The sequence below is a fragment of the Lepidochelys kempii genome, chromosome 8, assembly GCF_965140265.1.
Source record: "Lepidochelys kempii isolate rLepKem1 chromosome 8, rLepKem1.hap2, whole genome shotgun sequence".
Lineage (NCBI taxonomy): Eukaryota > Metazoa > Chordata > Testudines > Cheloniidae > Lepidochelys > Lepidochelys kempii.
In genome coordinates, this window is record NC_133263.1 from 6010195 (window position 1) to 6028741 (window position 18547).

General features: G+C 44.5%; 1 protein-coding gene across 3 annotated transcripts in view; it reads left to right on the forward strand.

Moving 5' to 3' along the window:
- The window catches only part of GLRA1 (glycine receptor alpha 1), a 64529-nt gene that overhangs the window by 17961 nt on the left and 28021 nt on the right, over positions 1 to 18547 (forward strand). For all 3 annotated transcript variants that reach the window (XM_073358119.1, XM_073358120.1, XM_073358121.1), the window contains exons 2-3: positions 5667 to 5797; positions 16361 to 16428. In XM_073358119.1, the coding sequence (XP_073214220.1) occupies positions 5667 to 5797; positions 16361 to 16428 (199 nt within the window). The remainder of the gene's footprint in view (positions 1 to 5666; positions 5798 to 16360; positions 16429 to 18547) is intronic.

Sequence of the window (18547 nt, forward strand, 5' to 3'; positions counted from 1 at the left end):
ATGTTCACCTTCAGATGTGTTCTGCTGATTGGAACTCGTAAAGCTCAGAGCCTGCGTCTTCCCTGTGCACTAGCATTTAATCTCACAAATGATAACGCTGGTTCACTGACCCTTTGATGTGCCCCCTTTTTGTTGTTAGGATTGTTTAACAGCAGCTCTGGGCCAGATTCACCTGGGATTGCAGCCGTGTAAATAAAAGGAGCATTCCTTTGTCCTCTTGTCCCTGGGCCGGTACTAAAACGCAGCAGGCTTCCATCTTCCTGCAGACCGAACTGTGATTATAGACACTGCATTCTGTATGATTTCTCTTAGATCCTTTGTCTGTTTGGATTGTAAACTGTCGGGGACAATGCCAGTCTCACTAGGTGTACTGAAGCACCTAGCACAACGTCGGTAGGGCCTCCGGGCATTAATGTAGTACAAATAAATAATATTAATAGGCTCTGTGTTATGGTGCTGATGAAACTGAAGCAGTGCCATGGTTCTGTTTACGAGGGGAAGCTGAGCTGGTTTGGGTAACCCAACAACAGCCCTGAAGTTCACTTTTTTTTTTTTTATCTTCAATAACTTTAGAGTAACTGGACGATTTTCCCTTACTTGTATCTGGAGGACGCAGTGCTGTCTAAGCAGAGGTTCTGAAACAAACCATAAAAGGGTCACTTAGGGTGGCATTTCCAAGCACAAATGGAAGGCGGAAATCCCAGATATCGCACAAGAAAGCCTCTTCTCAAGCCATCTCTAGCCGCAAGAGGCTCAGGCAGAGTTCAGGAAACCACCAGACTTGCAGGGGCTTGTCTTATCTGAACCCCCAATGCAACGTTTGCCCATAGCAACCCGATATGAAGCAGCTGTTGGCATAGCCCGTGCTAGTAATGGTGATCTCCTGGAGCGCACACCAGCCCACTGGTTACATGGCAACACTTAGTAGCCCAATCAAGTGCTCCTTAACCTCCTAAATATTACATGCAGCAAAACAGAGGGGCGATGAGGTTTCCTCAGGTGCCTAACAGCCTGCCCAAAATGCCACTGGCAATTCTGACGTGTCCAAACAGAGAGACAGAAGCTACTTTTTGGGATGCACACTAAAGCTCCAGAGGGCAGGCAAACAGTTAAAGGGCTCTCTCTCTCCCGCCTGCCTTCCAGGTCTAGCAAGCTTTAAAAATACAGGGCTGGCACCTCAACTGAAGTCAATGGCGCTATCCCAATTTACAGCAGCTTGCCACCTACACTTTCTCTCCATTTTCATGTCCACTATCGGAATGCGTGTTCAGCTGTGTAGAAGCTCTCTCATTTAGCAGCACCTGCCTCCACCCATCCGATTGCTCCAGACTCAACTAGCTACACGCTAAGTCACAGCGTTTTCTTTACTGTTCGGGCAGCTGGATGCCAAGCACGATTTATCCTCTGCTGTCTGGGCCCAGCCCTGAGATCTTATCTAGACTTCTCTCTTGAGCCTCCTCACCACAATGCACCATCACTGGCTACAGTGCGGAAGAATGCTGTGTCCATTTTTCATCACTTTCACCCTAATGCCTCACTCTCATGCAGAAGCAAATCATTTCGTTTCCTGACATGGATCTGTAAATGCGTTTCAAATCGATTAGGCCATGGTGTATATTTTAAATTTTATGCAAAGTGGTCAGTTTTGACACGTTTTAAACTCGAAAGACCATTTTCTAGTGGTTAGAGCAAGGGACTGAGAATTAGGTTTCTGGGTTCTCTTCACATCTCTGCCAGTGACTCACTCTTTGTCCTTAGTCGAATCATTAAAGTTCTCTCTGCTTGAGTTTCCTTATCCTGAGAGTGTGGGGGGATTTAAAGGAGCCTAATGAAGCTAGATATCCAAATCCCATTGAAATTCAATGAGCCTAACTCCCTTAAATTCCCTTTGAAATACCAGCCATGATATTGTTTCCAAATACAGGTAATATCTGTTGGTGAAAGAATTAAAGAAGACCTCTGGAGGGCTCAAAAGCTTGTCTCTTTCACCAACAGAAGTTGGTCCAATAAAAGATATCACCTCTCCCACCCTGTCTCAGCCATAACATGTCCATTTTCACATACCCTTCCTTCACAGAGCTGCTGTGGGAACTATGCTGTGTTTGCATCGGAGCCATAAAAGTATCTAGCTAAATTCAATTATTTCTCAGTATTATTATTAGATTAGGCAAACTATTGTTAGATTTTGCATGTGAATGATTGCAGCAACCATATTAGAAAAGATATTTTTGCATGTGCGCTGAGGCCAGACAACTTGTTTCATTTGTGGCTTAAAGGGATCTGAATAACTGCAGCCATTAAAAGCTAGTGTACTCATTCATTTGCAATAGATTAAAGCCTCCTTCTGTACATATACACAACCAAGACTGCTTTATTAGCTATCAGTTTTCCTGTATGTTCAATCTCTCCGCTCCGTCATCTCATTTTTAAAGTAAATTCCAATGGAACTAGAAGGGTTTTTTTAATAATCTTTTTATACCTAAAAAAACCCTATTAGATTTGTATTGCATTTTTCTCCCTGTAGTCTCCCCAAAGCCCATAGTTAATGAGAAGAAATCAGTTTATTGCACTAGCTGGCACCTCTGTGCTGAAATGGCAGGATTCTTTGGTTACTGAGCCATTTGCTGCTTAATTGAAATTTTTTCTCCAGACTAATTTCCATGGAGAGGCTCTTTTTGAATGCAGATGTATAGTCCAGAATTGATCACCCCCTCCATACACACTTTTTCTACTGAGTTTGCAAATCAAGGATTAAAAAAAAATGTAAAGCAACCTATCCTGTTGTCCAATCTCCTCTGAAACCTTGGTTTGGGGTGGGGCAATTTGCTAGATCAGATATGGGAATCAGGGTCAGACAATTTAGTCAGAAATATATAAAAACTAGATATACTCTATTGTAAAATGTGTATGTGCAGATTAGCTCAGGTTAGATTTAGACTGAGAGACAATTAAAGCAGAGAGGCTGTGAAGGCAGAGATTAGATAGACAACCTCCTAATTTCATATTCCAGATCACTTCTGGTCATAAATTCTCTCCCCCGTCAGCCTACCAACATTTTTACTGCTGAAATAGAACAAAAACAAATTTACAGAGAAAAAAACCCAGCCATCGCAATTTGCAGAAAATTATTCCATTTATAATCTTCTGGAGATCAAACTTTGTGTTCATGAAGGTTAAGGGCCTAGAAACTGAAACCCCGCTCTTAATTATTTGCCAGCCATTAGAGATGTGAGTCAATGCAATGCAATCTTCCCTTATACACAGGCATATTATATGCACCTTAAATCACCAGTGACCTCTGACCCATCAGTATATATATCATGTTGTTTTAGATGCTAGTAAAGCTCAGTTTTTTTGCTGGGTAATGATAGTAAATTAACCTCACACCATGCCAATCTAGAAGTGTTAGTTTTGGAGATATCAGTCCAAAGATGGTTTGTGCTGTAACCATTTAACCCACTGGCCAGTACCACCCACCTTGGTGCCGCCCCACCATGCCCAGTCCTCAAAGGATTTGCATCTGTGACAGCCCGCCGACACAGAACTGGCTCATTAGCTCAGGCTGCAGATACTCGTACTTTTAGCTCTGGAGATCCCAGGTCTAATCCCCCGTGTATCAACCAAGATGGCAGCCAACTTACCATTAATATTAGCGTCTGGTAATGTCAGCTACCGAGCAGAAAGAAACGGGAGACTTTATGTTCACAGAGACTTCTAGGCACCATTCCAAGGGGCGTTCAAACATCAGATTAAGAGCCCAATCTAGTACTTCATAGAGTCGAGGGCCAGGAGGGAGCATTGTGATCATCTAGCGTGACCTCCTGCAGGACACAGGCCCTAGGACATCCCCGAACTAATTCTGTTTGAACTAGAGCAGCCCTTTCAGAAAAACATCCCAACTTGATTTTAAAATTGCCTGTGATGGAGAACCCACCATGACCCTTGGTCAATAGTTCCATTGGTGAATTACCCTCACTCAGTTTGAGTAAATGTTGAGGAGTCCCCCTGAGCTTAGAGAAAAATCATGCCCCCTCTATAAATATATCATAAAATAAAAAATAACAGTAACTACCAACCCCTGTCTACATCCTGACCCTGGAAAACAGTTAGATTTGCACAGGACATAACGACTACCACAGTCCTTTCCCTTCACCGGACCAATGACAACTGCCTCCCATCAGCGTGCCCCTTTCACTAATAATCCAGTAGGAGGTGCCTTACTGCCACATTTAGCTTACTGAGGGGTCATATTCAGCCCTGCGCAGAGGGTCGGCACAAGACCCAGACACCCATTGAGCTCTATTTAGGGCATTTAAGGGGCACATTTGTGTGGTACAGGCCCTCTCTATGGGGGTAAATTTCATTCATTACTCTCAGAGTCCCAACCTGTGTCCTCCTTTGGAAAGCAGGATTCTCTGATGAACATGCAGCTCTCCCCGCATCAGGACCAGCCTGGCGTGCCACATTCCCTCCCCACTGCCTTGAAAACAGACAACCCCTAATGTCAAAATACAGAACTCAAGGATATACTGTGCACAGGAATACAGGGCACATTACGGCAGCATCTAGGATGAAATATTAGCTCATTTCTATCTTGGAAACTAAATCCTATTGCAAACTTGAAAGTGTAGATTCTAAGGTTTATTCCCTCTAGGTGAAATTCATCCTTGCGTGGATGGCAGCAACAAGGGCTAGGTACCACTTAAGCCCTATCCTGAGAACTTCAGTAGGATTTCAGTGGTATACAGCTCTTGAAGGTTTAAATGGAGTTAACTGGTGCATATGCCTTGGGCTAGGCCTCTTCTTGGGGCTGAATTTCACCCTTTATGGGACAACTGCTGACTTCACTTATTCCATCCTAGGAAGTCACCAAGTTGTCCATAAGTGGCCTCACCCAAGACCTATGAACCAGTTAACGCCACTTAAGCCTTCAAGACCTGCACACCTCTTAAATTCCAATAAGACTGTGGTCCTTGCCTTCCTCACCCTCAAAGTCCTTTCTTGCTAGGAGTATTATTCCAGTGTTAGACTCTGCCATGGTCCAGGCCCCTGCTAGCTTGGCAGTGAAAGACCATGGGGCTGTCTCCAACTCAGATCCCTGCATTGCAGAGAACTTCATCTGCTTTAGCCAGAAAGTGTGGAAGAAAACACAGTCCCTTCCCCTACCAACCCAGAGTTCTTCATGAACTATGAAGCCATGTGACACCTATTAAAGCCAGCGAGAGTCGTGCAGCTCAGATCTCCCCAAAGAATGTCAGAGCACCGTACGTGCTCCTGTGCTATTTGCTATGTAATTACATGGTAATATGGCGGCCTGTAATAAAACTAGGCTAATCTCCGAGTTTGTTTTCCCACTGGGATTCGGTGCTGGAGTTCACACTACGGATTTAGTCAGATGCCAAGGGGCTGTACCTACATTAGCAAAAGGATTTTGTTCATTCGTCATCTCTCCGGTACTTGGGATTTTATATTCAGAGATGTTTGGGCTTGGCAAACAAATTAGCAGAGACCAGCCTCATTAAGAATCCACAGAGATATCTGGCCTATCTTGCAGTGGGAATGAGGCACTGACTGCTCTGCCTACAGAGCCCCAGCCCCGCACAACAAGGTAAACAGTCTCTATAAATGCTACAAACTAAACCTTTCCTTTCTTTCCAATCACTCAGCCTGGCAGCTTCCAAAGAAGCCGAAGCAGCGGCACGGTCTACTTCCAAACCCATGTCCCCCTCGGATTTCCTGGATAAGTTGATGGGCAGAACCTCAGGATACGATGCCAGAATCAGACCAAATTTTAAAGGTAGGCACAACCCAGCTATTTCATTTTGTTTGTTTCAGGACAAAGTTTACATGCAACCCCATGACTGTCTTCCTAGTTGAAAATGAACTACAAATACTTCCTAGGTACATCTTCCATCCTTCGGGACCCCCAAAAGCCATTTACTAACTTGTCATAGCACTGTATGTCAAGGAATCAGTTCATTTCCAGCTGATGTGCTGTTACCCCTGGAGTGGAATGTAATGGCTTTTCAGCAGTACACTCAGCAACACTGAACACCAGGTAAAGGTAGAGCACGAAGATGAAAATTACACCCTATTGAAACTACAGAGGAGAGCTAGGTGGGCAAAATATAACTACCCTAGATCATGGAGTCATAACCAAGCTACCCATCCCCATATTACTAAACAAGAAAGGGGGCCTGTCTAGATGCCAGCTAAATGGGAGCAGAGGGTCCAGGAATGGAAACAGGGTCTCTTTATAGAAAGGGCTATAAACCATGGTGTTGGAATACATATGGAGAATGGGTATGAAATGATTAAGTTATTTCAAAAGTGGTGAAGCCATAAGAGAGTTACATGGGTTGTCCTGATAGAAGCCTTTCGCCCACGCTTCCCCATCATGCGTGTCAAGCATCATATATGTCATACCTGCCCCATGTTACAGAATTATTATTTTAGAGTTTAAAAAAAATCAGTGGGATTATTTTTCACATCCCACTTCTTGGAAAGCCAGGTGCCTTGGTTACAGAGGGTATGAGTACGCTGCAAAAACACCCCACGGCCATAAATCTCAGAGCTTGGGTCGACTGACTCAGGCTCATGGGGCTCACGCTACAGAGCTAACAATAGCGTGTTGATGTTCAGGCTTGGTATGGAACCTAGGCGCCAAAACCCAGCAAGGAGGGCAGGTCTCAGAGCCAGGGCTCTAGCCGGAACAAGAATGTCTACACTACGAGTTTTAGCCCCACAGCGCAAGGTCTGCCAGACCGAGGCTGCTACAGGTGTTTTTTGCAGTGTAGACATACTCAGACAGTCTGTCTGAACAAGGCTCAGAGGAGCCTTAAATACCTCTAAAAACAACTTCAGTGTTGCAGCTTGTAAGCCCAATAGACCGTGGGGTTTTCCAGGGCTAGGAGTGACAGCTGGGCCTATTGGGAAGCTGGGAATCTCCCTTTCCAAGGGGATCATAGAATCATAGAATATCAGGGTTGGAAGGGACCCCAGAAGGTCATCTAGTCCAACCCCCTGCTCAAAGCAGGACCAATTCCCAGTTAAATCATCCCAGCCAGGGCTTTGTCAAAATAAAAGTCCTGTTTCTAGCTCTGTAGGATACAAGATTGCAGCCATTAAAGTCATGATGTTTTTATGAAGAGAAAAGCCATCCGTGATGCAAGACTGCATCCCTCCTGTCCTGGTGCGAGGTTTTTTATTGTTATGGTGAGGAACGGGTAATACCACATTGAGGGAAATAAGAAAAGCTTTGTGTGGCAGGATGATTTTTTAAAGGGAGCTATTTGCAGATGCAGAGGGGCTTGGCAAATTAGACTAAATCCCAGGGCTGATGGGCTAGTGGGCAGAGAAGTGAGCTGCAGGAAAATATAGATGGATCATAGGATCCCACTCTTTATCACAGGGGTGGCCATAGCTCCCTATGTGCAGTGTGGGGCTGGCAGAAAGGGGGGGGCACGGTATTATAGAGGAACTGTGAAGTAGACACACACTTCTGTGAACGGCGTCACGGACTTCCCAAAGGATCAGAGGGGTCAGGACCTTGGTCACTCGGTTTATCTAAAAGTTGGCACCAGCAAGGTAGCCGCCCCAGCCTCATAAGCCACCAGCCTATCCTCAGCTATTAGCCCAGTACTGAACCACAGGGAGGAGCGCCACCTACTGCTTGTGATAAGCACGGAGGTTTACAGCTGGTAAATGCAGGACAGGAGAGTCCCTCTGAGAGGCAGAAGTAATCACACAGGCGTGTTGTTGCATTTGATTTAATATCACATCCCCCCTGTGTGGTTGGTTTATTTCATTTATTCCCGTCCTTCTTTGTTATTGGGGATATTCAGACACAAACAGGCTCTTTGCAGCTTAAGATTTCATTGGTTCCAGTCTCTGACACCTCACCTGCAATCCCACTGCTCTGGCTGTAGGATTATCACCGTGGAAATGCACCGTCACGGCACTGGCAGAGCGGTGTGATTTCAAGTGGAGAAGCAGCAGCAGGAGTAGATTAAGGGCCTGATTCTCACTTAGACAAGGGCCCATTTACACTGGCAGTGTAAGTGTAAATGCAATGTACACTGTGCAAAGAGTGTAAAAAGACCTTAATGTAAATAAGAATCAGGCCCTAACTGTTAAACAGGAAAGATCTTGTTTCCTCACCTTATAGAGTGGACCAGTATTATAGTGAACCCTGTCCCATCAAACCTTTTTGAGGATCCACCCACGCAAACTCTGGTTCCCCAGATGCCAGTTGAGTTGCGCTCTCAAAAAGTGTTGCAGCCAACACAAGGGAAGACTTCATTAGGCTTTGTCCTAACCGATAAAGAGGAACTGATCATAGAACTAAAAATAAATGGCAGCTTAGGCACAAGCGAACATGACTTGATCACATTTATAATGTGCAAGCAGAATAAAGTCCAGACCAGTAATGTATATGCATTATATACTTATACATATACTTTAACAGGACCGATTTCACAAAGCCAATTATGAGTCAAATGAGCTGGGAGGAAGAATTTAATCAGAAAAAAAAAAAGAATGATAACTGGGAATCATTTAAGAACACTTTATTAGATGCCCAGAAAGCCATAATTGAGGAAGAAGGCCGTACTGATTAAAAAAACAGCTTGGCTTAGAAGGGAACTGAAGGCAGCTATAAAAAATAATAGATAACAAATGGAAGAAAGGGGAAGTTGATAGTCATGAATATAAATCAGAAATAGGAATTGGAGAAAATTGATAGGGGAAGCCAAGGGACACATGGAGAAGTCTATGGCCAGCAGAGTTAAGGACAATAAGGAGTTTTTTTAAATGTATCAGGAACAAAAAGAATCCTAACAATGGTATTGGTCCATTCCTATGGAAATGTTAAAATTACCAATAATAATGCAGAAAAGGCAGAAGCGTTCGGTAAGTATTTCTGTTCTGTATTTGGGGACAAAAACAGATAATATAGTCTTATCACATGGTGATAACATTCTTTCCATTCCACTTAATATCTCTGGAGGTTGTTAAACAGAAGCTATTAAAATTAAATATTTTTAAATTAGCTGGTCCACACAACTTACATCTAAGATTTTTAAAAAAGCTAACTGAGGAGCAGGCTAGACGGTTAGTATAGATTTTCAACAAGTCTTGGAGCACTGGGGAAGTTCCAGAAGACTGGAAGAAAGTTAATATTGTGCCAATTTTTTAAAAGAGTAAACAGGGGTAATTATAGTCTGTCAACCTAACGTCAATTCTGGGCAAGGTAATGGAGCAGCTCATATGGGACTCAATAAATAAAGAATTAAAGAAGGGTAATACAATTAATGCAAATCGCATGGGTTTATGGAAAATAGATCCTGTCAAACTAATGGGATATCTTTTTTTTTAATGAGATTACAAGTTTGGTTGATAAAGGTGATAGTGTTGACATAATACATTTAGACTTCTGTAAGGCATTTGATTTGGTACCACAAGAAATTTTGATTAAAAAATTAGAACAACATAAAATTAACCTGGCACACGTTAAATGGATTAAAAACTAGCTATCTGACAGGTCTGAAAATGTAACTGTAAACAGGGAATCATCATTGAGTGGTTGTATTTCCAGAGGGGTCCTGCAGGGATCAGTTCTTGGCCCTGTGCTATTTAACATTTTTATCAATGATGCAAAAGAAAACATAAAATCATCACTGATGAAGTCTGAAGATGGCAGAAAAATTGGGGGAGTGGTAAATGATGAAGAGGAAAGGTCACTGATTCAGAGTGATCTGTCTCGCTTGGTGAACGGGGCACAAGAGAACAATATGCATTTTAATACAGCTAAATGTAAATGTATACATCTAGGAACAAAGAATGTCGGCTATACTTACAAAGTGAGGGACTCTATCCTGGGAAGTAGGGACTCTGCAAAGCATTTTGGGGTCTTGGTGGATAATCAGCTGAACATGAGCTCCCTGTGTGATGAGATGACCAAAAGAGTTAATGCAATCCTTGCGTGCATTAACAGGGGAATCTGAAGTAGGAATAGAGAGGTTATTTCACCTCTTTATTGGGCACTGGTGCAAATGCTGGAATCCTGTGTCCAGTTCTGGTGTCCACAATTCAAGAAGGATGTTGATAAATTGGAGAGGGTTCAGAGAAGAGCAACGAGAATGATTAAAAGATCAGAAAACATGTCTGATAGTGATAGACTTGAGAGGAGGGATAGTGCTCAGTGGTTTGAGCATTGGCCTGCTAAACCCAGGGTTGTGAGCTCAATCTTTGAGGGGGTCATTTAGGGATGTGGGGCAAAAATTGGGGATTGGTCCTGCTTTGAGCAGGGGGTTAGACTAGATGACCTCTTGAGGTCCCTTCCAACCCTGATATTCTATTAATTTAGCTTAACAAAGAGAAGGTTAAGGGGTGACTTGATTACAATCTATAATTATCTACATGGGGAACAAATATGTAATAACAGGCTCTTCAATCTAGCAAAGAAAGGTATGGCATGATCCAATGGCTGAAAGTTGAAGCTAGACAAATTCGGACTGGAAATAAGATGTAAAGTTTTAACAATGAGAGTAATTAACCATTGAAACAATTTACCAAGGGTCCTGGTGGATTCTCCACCACTGACAATTTTTAAATCAAGATTGGATGTTTTTCTAAATGCTCCGCTCTAGGGATTATTTTGGGAAAGGTCTATAGCCGGTGTCACAAAGGAGATCAGACTAGATTATCACAATGGTCCCTATGAATTTGCAGCTGCTGCTTCCCTCAAGCCAATTTGTGACATGACTTGAGAGGTTGTGAGGGGACATCATGACCTAGGGGAATGATATCTTCTGTGCGTCCTGCGGCAACATAAGTAGCTATTCAAAAGCAAACTGCCCTGTACTGTAGCAACTTCTCCTCCCTGCTGTGTTGGAGCCCTCACTGACTGCAGGGCGTGAATCCCACGGACCCTGCCTCAGTCTGAGAGGTTCAGGAAATGGGCACTGCCATTGCTATTCAGTTATGTTCCTTGATAGTAGGATTTTGTCTCCTCTTCGTTGCATGCAGCACCATGCACACTACTGATGCTCAGCAGACAAGAAATAATCCCTCTCTTCCCCGGAATGAGCCTTGTAAGAACGACACCCAGGTAATAAAGTAAAGAATAGGATTGAGGATCAGAACGGTCTCCCAGCAGCAGGTTCCGCAAATCTTCATTACAAGGGGCCAAGAATAATTCAGCTGAGCTGCCTCTCAAGTCAGGTGCTCAGATACAAAGGTAGGGAACGTGGGATAAATGGCTAGACAGATGGATGCCACCAGCCCAGTGGATGACAGCCTGGGACCCGAGCCTCCTGTATGATAAAAACAAAGCCACTCAGCTGACTCTCTGGTTCCAATCTACTGGCTACATTTTCATAAGCTCAGGAAGGGTCACTTTCCTGCCCTCATTGAAGCCAATGGGAGCTTTGCTCATAGACTTAAAGAGAAACAGTGTTAGATACTAAGGGCCCACTTCACCACTGCCCTGGGCATTGTGTAGTCATTTATACCAGAGCAAAATGCCACCGATTCCAAATTGTAGCATTTTACACCGACTTTGCACCCGTGCAAGTACTCCCCAAGGTTCTGGGAAATGGTGAATTGGTCCATAAATTATGGGATTTGTTAGATTTTTTTTCTAAACATCTCTTCTAAGGGCTTATCTACACATGAAAGTTCATTCAGATTAAGATAGGGTGTTTGAATTTAAAGCAGAATAGTTATTCCTACTTAACTCTCTGCGTGGATGCTCTCATTCAGAAATAAGAGTTACTTGTGAAATAGCTTAGTCCATTTGTAAACTAAGTCAGAGTAAGGCATTCTTAGAGATGGGGAAACATCTCAGCAGATAGTTAGCTTTTCATTTTAAAAGGCATTATTTTTTAAAAAGGGGGGGGTTAAATCACCAGAAAAATGGACATAAAAAGGGGAAAAAGAAAGCCACAAAATGTAATTTAAAAAAAGTCATTTCACGTAAAAAAAAATACACAAAACCCTTTGTTTTGGGCTGACCAAAATATTTCCTTTGACTCAAAATAAAAAATTTGAAAAAATTTTCAAAATTCATTTTCTGTTTCCATGGAGCCAAAGGTTTTTCAGTTTGGCCCCCAAACCAAAAAAATCCGTTATTCGCTCATCCCAATAAATATTCCTGAATAGCTCCCCATGCAGCTCTTACAGTGGCTATTGTTCATTTCTAAACTCTCCTTTCCAGGTGCTTTCTCCTTGACTGTTCCCCGAGACAAACGAGGACCCGCAATTGCAAAGCCACTGTCTGTGGTTAGATTCTAATTTCTGTTGCTTATTTTTGTCCCTTACCATCAGGTCTTTTCTTCTCTCCAGGAATAACTGGTCTATGATAATGCAAAACTCCTACAAGCAATTAGTCATTGCAACAATTCCTGCAGTCCAGTTGCAAGCACTAGGTTCTGTCCCAGGTTTTCACATTCAGATGCTCACATTAAGAACATCGCTGGGGTGACCAGCGAAATGCAACATCTTCCAGTGAAGCAACAGAGGGTTAAAAAATGCATCACTGGAACATCTTACCACCATGGTGCACACACAAAAGAAATTAAACTTTAATATTTAATGCAATATATACATTATCCTTCTGCTGAAGGCTGCTGTATTGTAATTTTATTCAGGATAATTTAATTTCAGATTTATTTCAATGAACTACACCTTCCCCATGGGGGCAGTTTACTAGCTTAGTCTCCCTCACATAAATCAGTATCCAATTCATATGGAAGTCACAGCCGCAGAGCTTTGGGTTGTAGCTCTCTGAGCACGTCATTTAAATTAACTGGCAGTAACTCATGAAGGCATTTTAATGGTTTCGATGGAAAATAATACCAAGACTTAGCCGGATCGATTGTTGGGGAGGTTAAGATTTAAAAAGGGGGAAGATTATGGAAGAGCCACATAAAGTTTGGACATCTCCTTGAAGTCACACTTCCATCTTGAGAATAGGAAGTAGCATCTGAGTTTTGTTTGAATTTGGGGGAAGAAAGTTAGTACCCGGGAACATAGGCACCGACTTCTGCTCCTGCTGGGGGATGCTCAACCCCCCTCTGCCCCTGGCCCTGCCCACACTCCACTCCTTCCACTAGGCCTCACCCCCTGCACCCCTCTTCCTGGGATTCACTGAGACTCTCAGCCAGCCACTAAAACAGAAGGTTTATTGGACAACAGGAACACAGTCCAAACCCCAACTCTGCCCCCTCCCTGCCCCTATTCCAACTCCTTCCCCAAATCCCTGCCCCAGCCTCACCTCTTCCCTGCCTCCTCCCCTGAGTACGCCAAGTTCCCGCTCCTCCCTCTCCCTCCCAGCACGTCGCCAAACAGCTGTTTGGCAGTGGCTGGGCAGGAAGCACTGGGAGGTAGGTGGAGGAGTGGGGACACGACGCACTTGGGTGGGGGAGGAGGAGGTGGGGCAGGGAGAGCTTGGATGCCAGTGAGTGCAGAGCACCCACTAATTTTCTCCATGGGTGCTCCAGCCCTGGAAGGTTAGAGTCTGACAGTGCTAGTTAGATCCATTGCACCCTTTTCCCCACATCGCCCCCTTTCCATCCATCTGTCGCCTCCTTTCCCGCACAGCCTTACCTCGGTCATGAACTGCAGTACCTTTCCCTGCTGTTCCAGGCCTGCACTCCTATACAGCTGTATTCCACCCCAGAGGTGGCTGCATTTTAGTGCTGAGTGAAGAGATCCATATAGGGCTTGGTTGTCAGAGGTGCTGAGTACTCATAGTTCTCATTCGCTTCAATTGGAGCTGCAGGTGCTGAGCACCTCTGAAAATCAAACCCATCGAAAGCAAAAATTTTCTCTCAGATCCGGAGGGTAGATGTTGCTTTACATTCGGCCGCACATACGTGTCGGTGAGGAGCTCCACGTGGACTGGCGAGAGTCGAAGAGCAGAGCAGAAACCCTTCATGTACATCAGAGGAGAATGTTGCCCATACAGTCGTTTATCATGTCAGTTTAGCATTTCACGTGCAGCCCCCTTTGGGATGAAACGCTCCATGCACACACAAGATATTATGGATTATTTGCTAATGTCATCACCTACACTTTTGAGCCTGGTGTTTTAACAGCAGTTACACACACACACACACACACACACTTTGTTCTTTTACAGATGCCCTTGAGGTTGATTCTGGGAAACCAGTCACTCACTTCCCAACCCAATCAGAGCATTACAGAAGAAGTAAAGTGAGTGCCAACAAATGGCAAGGGGAATATACTAGACATGTGCTTTGCATAGTGAGTTCACCCAACCACTAAAGGGTCGATTATCTCCAGGGCCATTTCACATGGGCTCCTTCAAACACTGGGATGCCAGCTGTTTCAACTGGTTAAGAGGGGCTGGTAACAGGGAAAGGATACTTGTTTGCATGTGATGTTCGAGCCTGTACCTGCATTAACTAGTCTGGAGAGGGAACTGTGCAGATTGAGAGCTGCTGCTGAGTTGGCAGAGAGCTGTCCAGAAGCTGCCAAGAAGACAACCATTTGGATTTCTGGGAATTGTTACAAAGAAACTCCTAATGATGCTGCACAGTACCTATGCAAAGCGAGGTGGAGGTGTCTCTGCAAAGTGGCCTTGCTCAGTAACAGGTACAAAGCTTTAAAAGGGGACAGGACAGAAAACAACAGGCTCTGCAATCAGGAAAGTCCATTAATTTCTACACAGCAGGGAGTTTACATTGATTACAGACCACAAGCCTCTTGTTAAAATCATTGGGCCAAAAAGGAGCATTTCATCTTTTAGTGGCCGTTAGATCGCAGCTGTGACCTCTGATGCTTCACGTCTCCCCTCCTTATCATCAAGTATAAGCCATTGGACAACATCTGCAATGCTGATGCATCATCCTGGTAGCCAATCGGGATTTTAAAAAAAAACCCACAACCACCATATGCCATTTCCCCCCCCCCCCCGCCCCCCAAAGACTGCCCCACATGAAGCAGTTACAGTGGAGACTGAAAATAAGCCCGGTTTAAAGAAACCAGAAAAGCACACGTTAGATGTCTGTGAATGACTTACGCAGGGAGTGCTGTCAGGGCACAGAAAAGTACCTGCAACTCCTGCTCCAATGATAGGGTTGTTTGCGATGGTGGGGGGCAGGGCTCAACAGCCCTGGGCTCACTTCCAGTTTGTCTTATGTTTCTAAAAGTTCATGCTTCAGAGTTGCCTCGGGCCAACCAGCAGGAGGGTCAGGAAGGGATTTCCCCCCCACCTCAGTGTATTATGGGAGGGGGTACAGAACTGGATGATGCATGCCAACAAGACGTGGACATGCCCGCAACTTAGGGTTGCCAGCTGTCTAATCACACAAACCCAAACACCCTTGCCCCGCCCCTGCCCCACCCCTTCCGAGGCCCTGCCCCTTATCTGAGGCCCCGCCCTGCTCACTCCATCCCCCCTCCCTTGGTCACTCACTCTCCCCCACCTTCACTCACTTTCACCAGGCTGGGGCAGGGGGTTGTGTTGCGGCAGGGGGTGAGGGCTCTGGGATGGGGCCAAGGGGTTTGGAGTGCGAAAGGGGGCTCCAGGCTGAGCCTGGGGCAGGCGGTTGGGGTACAGGGGAGCTGAGGGGTGCAGGCTCTGGAAGGCAGTTTGGGTTTGGGAGGAGGCTCAGGGCTGGGGCAGGAGGTTGGGGTGTGGGAAGGGGTTTGGAGTGCTGGCTTCAGGAGTGGGCTCAGGGCTGGGACAGGAGTTGCGGGTTCTGGGAGGGCGTTTGGGTTCAGGAGGGGGCTCCAGGCTGGGGTTGCGGTGCTTGAGGGGGGTGAAGGGTGCGGGCTCCCTTGGGCAGTTCTTACCTCGAGCATCTCCCAGTCAGCAGCACAGGGGGACACAGGGGGCTCTGCAGGCTGCAAGCACCGCCCCCGCAGTTCCCACTGGCCACAGTTCCCAGCCAATGGGAACTGCGGGGGTGGTGCTTGCAGGCGGGGGCAGCTTGCGGCGACCCCCTGCCCCCTCCCCCCCAGAGTTCCATAAGACTGTCCCTCACAGTCTCATCCATTTAGAGCTTTATTGTTTAAAACCAGCATACTAGATCTTTACTCAGGCAAATTCCAGCCAGCATCAAGCTACGTTTTCCCAAGTATTGACTGAATAAAATACAAAGAAGGACCCCAGGATTTGGCCCTACAGAACACGGAAAAGTGTGGAATATGACCCAGGGGATATACGTATGACCCACGTAGATTTTCAGACAGCCGCAGGGCAGTGTAGAGGTTATAGTGCCATATAGAAAGCTAAACTTCCACGCCAATAGGATTTAGCACTGAGGTGTGGAAGTATGCTTGCCAGTGATCATATGGTGGATTACTGATCAGCTCTTAATTTGTTGTGCAGGCCCTCCAGTAAACGTCAGCTGCAACATTTTCATCAACAGCTTTGGTTCTATTGCAGAAACGACTATGGTAAGTAAAATTAAATATGGCTGTTCAACTTGTTGGCCACGTTCTACTTCCAGTGCATGGGGTGTTCACGGCTCTTATTCTGCTAAAGGAGATGATTGCGCCTCTGTTCCTGGATTGCATTTGAAGGGCGATTAAATTAAAGGCTGTAGCGTACAAGACTTTCTTGTTCAAAGACGAAGATCTTGTACTATCTGTATGCATCTGCACATAAATACAGGCATTTGAATAGACAACAATAAAAGGCTGAAGTTCTCAGAAGGGTACATAGAAGTAAGGAAACAAGAAAAAATTGTTTCTAGTACCCCCTGCAAAAGGCTTGACCAAGCCACATAGTTCAGAGATGCACCCAAGATTTCCAAAAATTCAAGAGCATTTAGATCCGGGATTTTGAATTAGCCCATTGTAGAGTTATGGGGCAGCAGCTCAATCCAGATCCAATCTGAACCAAACTTCAAATTCCCCAGAATGGGAGAGGGTTTTCACATCTGGATTTTCTTTGGAGCAAGTGTCCGCACAAAAAGCTTAAAATGCATTTAATCAGAATCAACATTTGCAAGGTTTTGCAAGCTCAGACCATCTTCAGGGGAAATTAATGAACATTGCTAAAAGCTGGATCCAATTTGTAAGAAGCTAGAAGGAGACAATCATGAGGAAAAGAGATAATAGTCTTCAGATGGAGCAATTAAAGATCAGTTGTGACATAATCAGTGAACAGCAAAACAAAGCTCTGGAGGTACAATGCCATCCCTCTGTATTAATTAAAGATAATTCAGAAATATGATGTTCAATTACTCTTTTTGTAAGTCTCTCTCTAAAGAAGGATGTTGATTGAAGTATGTAAAACTCCCCAACTCCAATTGTCCTGTGCATTTAGAACAGGATTTTATCGGTCTTACAGACAGCATTTTACATTGGTGAAACTTTAATTGACTTCAGTGGAGTTACTCTAGGTTTACACCAGAAATTAGAGGAGAATCAGACGCTATCTATGCTTAGTTACAGTACAGCAGAATTTGTAGCCTACTATTCTTTCTAATGCAATGTACATTTAGTCCTATTAATAGGCACAAGTTGGTATTGATTATATTTGGTCTAAATTCTTAAGGAAATAAAATCCTTAGCTGGAGGGCAGCACTTGTCAATAACATCTGAAATCCTAAAAGCACACATTATATTGTTGTGTGCCTAAACTCACCACATTTGTTTGCAGATTCAATTGTAGAATAAATTACAAATACCTAGAAATTTCTATTTGTTCATCAGTTGGAGAACAGAACTATTACTAATGTGTTATTTTATTGGATAACTTCATTGGGAGTGATGTGCAATAAGCAAATCATGATGTGGACCCTGTCTCCATAAAATTCAGTGGAGCCATCCCAGTGAATGGCAGGGGCGATGGGGCAAGCCCCCAGTAGACCTCCCTGTGCAATATACAGAAAGATATCATGCAGTACAGCCTGCTCCCAAACCGTACCTGTTATATATTGCTCCCCAAGGCATTTCACGATCCATTGAAACAATCCCGAGGCATCCTGGTGAACTGGATATGCAATAAAACAAGTGCGTCTTAAGCCTAGCCCGACAAAGAGAAATACAATGCAGAGCTCATGAACACACTGTGGGGATCTGCTCTGTTCTGCAGGATCCACCATTTTGGAACCCATTCCTCTGAAGAAAAAATCTCCACTACCACTTGGAAAGCGTAGGTCTGAGTGCCTCTGAGAACTCAAGGCAACAGATGCTGATTCTTCCCATTCAGGCATCAAAAAACAGAAGTGTAGCACCGGAGAGCAGCTGTTAGAACTCCCCATCGCCCTGCTAATAAGCTGGCCCCCACCCCTACAGCTGTTTTTTTAAATGTAGCCGATTAGCTGGATTGCATGAACGGCATTGTCTCCGAACTCGAGCTGTGCGGACAGACGTTCCATTTCACAGAGGATTCTGAGATTTCAAAATGCGGCTTATTCTGAATCAGTACAAAGCCAGACAATTTCACAGTTCTCCGCACGGGAAAATGCCAGTCAAAAACTTACTTGTGGTCAGCTAAAGTGTTTCATTTCAAACCGACCAAAATGTTTTGATTTCAGCTTTTGTACTTTGTGCAATATAATTCATC